Source organism: Gekko japonicus, unplaced genomic scaffold (assembly GCF_001447785.1).
Source record: "Gekko japonicus isolate JY-2015 unplaced genomic scaffold, Gekko_japonicus_V1.1 scaffold2090, whole genome shotgun sequence".
In the NCBI taxonomy this organism is placed as follows: Eukaryota; Metazoa; Chordata; class Lepidosauria; order Squamata; family Gekkonidae; genus Gekko; species Gekko japonicus.
The window spans coordinates 54,392-59,992 of NW_015164255.1; the positions used below are offsets into that span (position 1 = coordinate 54,392).

General features: G+C 49.5%; 1 protein-coding gene across 1 annotated transcript in view; it reads left to right on the plus strand.

Annotated features, from left to right (window-relative positions):
• Positions 1–5,601, plus strand: part of AOX1 (aldehyde oxidase 1) — an 87,202-nt gene that overhangs the window by 4,480 nt on the left and 77,121 nt on the right. Inside the window, exon 2 of the mRNA XM_015408674.1 lies at positions 3,906–3,963. Coding sequence (XP_015264160.1) covers positions 3,906–3,963 — 58 coding nt within the window. The remainder of the gene's footprint in view (positions 1–3,905; positions 3,964–5,601) is intronic.

Here is a 5,601-nt window from a genome sequence, read left to right on the forward strand (position 1 = left end):
CTAGAAGCCCTCCCACTGTCCCCCCCCCAAGCACCAAGAATACAGAGCATCACTTGCCCCAGACATAAGAACATAAGAGAAGCCAATGTTGGATCAGGCCAATGGCCCATCTAGTCCAACACCCTGTCACACAGTGGCCCAAAATACCAGGTGCCATCAGGAGGTCCAGCAGTGGGGCCAGGACATGATAATGACCCCTCGTGGGGTTTTCAAGACAAGAGATGAGCAGAGGTGGCTTCCCATTGCCTGCTTGCCCGTGGACTTCCCTGATGGTCTCCCATCCAAGTATTAACCAGGGTTGACCCTGCTTATGTTCTGAGATCTGTTGAGATCAGGCTAGCCTAGGCTACTCAGGTTGCTCTTTTCTGGCTGCGGTCAGACATGCCTTTAGATCTGACTCAGCTGCAAATGCCTGACAGATCTGAAGGGCACAATCAGACAGCAACATCTGGGAAAGGTCCTGCAGCTGTTGGCACCCCATGCTGCCCCACCACAGAAGCGGAGTTAAAAGACACTAAGGAAAGTCTGGTCCTAATGCTGTCCCCTGTCTCCCTTTTCTTTATCTCAAAGGTTCTCCCTTCTATCTTTAAAATATCTTTATATTATATCCAATCTTCGGGGTGGTCTGCTCATTCTATCCTGACTCGGTGCCATTTTTCCCCCTCGCTTAGCAGTATGCACATAACCGCATACTCCATGGGAAACCCTCCGTGCGGAGGTGCCATTCCTCATTTATGTGCACAGGAAACAAAAGACAAACCCCCCCACTTGCCTGCATGTGCCATTTGAGTGATGGGCTGAGCCTGCAGCTATAAAGGATGTGTGCTTGCGCAACACCATGCCAATTTCCACTGGGGGAAATAGGCTTGCTTCCCTTCTGCACAAAATGGCATGTCTGATCGCAGCCTCTTTTTGTTAATATAGTATTGTCCAAAACTTTTAAATTATGATTGATCCATGTACGTTTGTCAGTCAAATATGCTACTGCTATTTGAATAGATTAGTGTACTAGGCATTTTATATTAGCTGAATAAAACAGGGTTTTTAAAAGCAGTATCAGTGTCAGTAATAAAGTTAATCAGTCAAAGCTTAAGAAGCACTTTTACATCCTTTTTATTTCACCGAGAAAGAGAGAACATAAGAGAACATAAGAGATGCCAATGTTGGATCAGGCCAAAGGCCCATCCAGTCCAACACTCTGGGTCACACAGTGGCCAAAAATACCATGTGCCATCAGGAGGTCCAGCAGTGGGGCCAGGACACTAGAAGCCCTCCCACTGTCCCCCCCCAAGCACCAAGAATACAGAGCATCACTTGCCCCAGACCGAGAGACCCCATCTCTATCTTGTACATAAGAACATAAGAGAAGCCAATGTAGGATTAGGCCAATGGCCCTTCCAGTCCAACACTCCGTGTCACACAGTGGCCAAAGATACCAGAAGCAAGAGATTAAGTCTCATAAGGCAATAAATAGTGCTTAAAAGTGCTCTGCTAGATAGATAATCAAACACTCAAATTAAAGGTTACAAATAAAGGTTTACAAGTTAAAGAATTGTGGCAAAAATTAACAAGAACTGAAACTTTGATAGATCAAGAAATAAAGTATAATGGAATTACACAATGAAAATGCACATGCATTGTTTGTGTTTAGCTTGTGCAGAGATCCCTGCAACGTTAATCAACTAAACAGACCATTCTAACAGTCCCAGTAACGGCACAAACATCCCGCTAGTACTTAGTAACTGGGAATAAGAGGTTAATAAAGTTCTTGACTAAAGTCAAAGATGAACATAGATTATTGTTACCTAGGGCAGGGCTATTGGATGCTGGGAGATCTTTTGGTCTTATCCCAGAGTGAGGAATCTGTGGAAAATTATCTTTGCCCTTCGACATCCGCATATATCTTGTGCAAGCAGAAGAGCCCTAGGGAAGAAGCCTTGTGCATCTCACTGGAGAAGTCTTTGGAAACTACCCAGTATACTTTTAAGTAACCGGGTCTGTTTGTCAGTTTTAATTGACTGTAAAAGACACTGATGGTGAAAAGCTGAAAAACCTCCCAGAAGGCTTCCCAGCTTTTTTAAAAAGGACATTTTGGGACTGAACAGTGGTATGTGATTGTTATTTGGAAGCATAGCTTGCATCACTACCAAAACACACTTGCGCAGTTTCCTTACTTGCACACATGTTCTGTTCTGTGAAGCTTTCTGTGATGATTAGAAGCCTCCATAGGATGGAATTATAACCTATTTAATCCAAGGAGCAATATCAAATAAATATTTTTAAATTAAAGGACTGAGAGAGTTTACATATATGATAGTGTGATCCCACCTGGTGACCCTTGCATTTAAAAGACAGTTGCTTCAAAAGACATTACTGATGTATATGCATGTTGTGGTTTTAACTTACCTTTTAAACTGTATTAACTTGTAATTTTTTTCCCCATGCCAATAAAGGCTACTTAACTTAAGTAACTAACAAAAGAAATCATATTTGGAACAATCAGGGGTCTTTTGGGGACGGAGCGCACCGGAGCGCTGCTCCAGGAACCCAGGAGCTGGCAAAATGGCGGTGGCAGCAAGCCCCACCCCCAGCCCCCCTTGCTACGGCCTGTCGCTAGCCTTCCAGGGCCTGCACTGAAGCACTGCAGCCCCGGGGACGCCCGCTGCTGCCTTTTCGGGGCCCGCGCTGGAGCGCTGCTGCCCAGAGGAGGCCAGGAGAGCCCCCCGCCGCCTCCCTGGGTCTGCGCTGGAGACCTGAGGCCAAGAGGAGGCAAGGAAAGCCCACCCCCGCCACCTCCCTGGACCCACACCGGAGCGCTGCCGCCCAGAGTAGGCAAGGAGAGACCCCCGCTGCCTCCCTGGGCCAGTGCTGAAGCACTGCGGCCCAGAGGAGGCAAGGAGAGCCCTCCCACCTTCATGGGCCCGTGCCACAGTGCTGCTGCCCAGAGGAGGCAAGGAGAGCCCCCCGCCGTCTACCTGGGCCCGTGCCAGAGTGCTGCTGCCCAGAGGAGGCAAGGAGAGCCCCCCGCCACCTCCCTGGGCCTGCACCGGAGCGCTGCAGCCCAGAGGAGGCAAGGAGAGCCCCCCTGCCACCTTCCTGGGCCAGCACCAGAGCGCTGTGGCCCAGAGAGCCCCCCGCCGCCTACCTGGGTGAGCGCTGGAGCACTGCTGCCCAGAGGAGACAAGGAGAGCCCCCCGCCACCTCCCTGAGCCAACAGCCCAGAGGAGGCAAGGAGAGCCCCCCCGGCTGCTTTCCTGGGTCCGCACGGGAGTTCTGCGGCCCAGAGGAAGCAAGGAGAGCCCCCCACCGATTTTTTGGGCCCGCGCCGGAGTGCTGCAGCCCAGATGAGGCAAGGAGAGCCCCCCGGCTGCTTTCCTGGGTCCGCACGGGAGTGCTGCGGCCCAGAGGAGACAAGGAGAGCCTCCCTGCCACCTCCCTGGGCTCGCGCCAGAGTGCTGTGGCCCAGAGGAAGCAAGGAGAGCCCCCCACCGATTTCCTGGGCCTGCGCCAGAGTGCTGCAGCCCAGAGGAGGCAAGGAGAGCCCCCCTGCCACTTTCCTGGGCCTGTGCCAGAGCGCTGCTGCCCAGAGGAGGCAAGGAGAGCCCCCCCTGCCACATGCCTGGTTCCGTGCCGGAGCGCTGCTGTCCAGAGGAGGCAAGGAGAGCCCCCCTGCCGCCTCCCTGGGCCCGCACCGGAGTGCTGTAGCCCAGAGAAGTCAAGGAGAGCCCCCCTGCCATTTTCCTGGGCCCGCGCCAGAGCGCTGCTATATGACTTGCATGAGAAAGAGATACACGAGATGAAGAAAACTAGCATGTGATATTAATTTGCACTCCCCATCAAAAGCACAGGTAATCCTGTCTGGCAAGGTGTATTATGATTATCCATTTCTTTCATTTCTAACACAGGTAATTGAAAGGTGTGCTGATCCTGAGGAACTGTTGCTTAATTACCTGAGAAAGAGCCGTATCCTTTGAGGTTGTTTTTTTTCTTTTGCATTGCATAACGATCCTAGTGTTGATTTTAAAACGACAAAGAATCCTTTATAACCTAAACAAGAAAGTGAAATGTCTCACTTTTTATCCATTTGGGGAAGCTGTCATATATGGTGTGGTGGAACGGATCCACTCCAACCTGCAGGCCCTGTTCCCCCCTCCCCTCCAAGGTTTTCTTAACACCTGGCGAGGCTTTTCTTTTCTCTCTCAGGTAACCACTTCCACCACCTGACCTTTGTAAGGAATTGCCTGCTGGGAGGGTCAGGATTCCCAGCTTCTCTTCCCAAATCTGAGGCCTTGCCTCTGTAGTCCTCTCCACATTTGCCTGCCACTCCAGATTTTCTCAGTGTTTGAGTTGAGGCAATTTAAGTCCACGGCAAAACAGCACCAAATAACCTGAGGCAACAGCAGGCTGAAACTGGGCTGACCACTGAAGGGAGGTAATGTAATGCAGAATAGGGGGGGGGGGAACTGGAATAAAAAGAAGGTTGAACTTAATGTTAGTGCAGAATGGGGAACATAGATTAAAAGGAGAGTGAACATGGATTAAAAGGAGAGTGCAGAAAGGGCCAGTGTCACCATGGGGACAGTTTACTGCCTTGTGCACCCTTGGAGGAATAGCCACTTGCCAACTGCTGGCCTTCCCCTGGCCCTCCTTTTAAAATAGTGTATCCAAGACAGCGGAGGTCTATTTGGTACAGAGATGCACTACCAGCATCAAAAGTTATAAAGCATTTATTAAAAAGAAAATGTTCACAAGTATACTTTTAGCATAGCACCAGATTGAGCAAGGAATTCAAAAGAAATGGGTAAAACACAATTCCTGTCCCTCTCTCTGTACATGCCCTATCACAGGAGTGTCAAACATGCAGCTCGGGGGCTGGATCAGGCCCCCGGAGGGCTTCTATCAGGCCTGCACTGGAACTGGCCATCTCCTGCTTCCAGTTCTATTGCTGCTGGAACCCCTGGCTGAGGAGATACGACAACATTCACTGATCAAAGGCATAAACTCATAAACTGGCTAATTAATAGAAAACAGAGAGTGAGTATAAATGGGCAGTTCTCTCAGTGGAGGGGGATAAGCAGTGGGGTACCGCAGGGATCAGTACTTGGTCCACTGCTTTTTTAACATGTTCATTAATGATTTGGAGTTGGGAGTAAGCAGTGAAGTGGCTAAATTTGCGGATGATACAAAGTTGTTCAGGGTGGTGAAAACCAGTGAGGATTGTGAGGCACTCCAAAGGGATCTGTCAAGGATGGGCGAGTGGGCGTCAACATGGCAAATGGGGTTCAATGTGGCCAAGTGCAAGGTGATGCACATTGGAGCCAGAAATCCTAAATATAAATACACGTTGATGGGGTCTGAACTGGCAGAGACTGCTCAAGAGAGAGATCTTGGAGTTATAGTAGATATCTCACTGAAAATGTCGAGACAGTGTGTGACTGCAATAAAGAAGGCCATTGCTATGCTGGGGATTATTAGGAAGGGTATTGAAAACAGATCAGCCAATATCATAATGCCCCTATATAAATCAATGGTGCAGACCTCATCTGGAATACTGTGTGCAATTCTGGTCACCACACCATAAAAAGGATATTATAGCTTTGG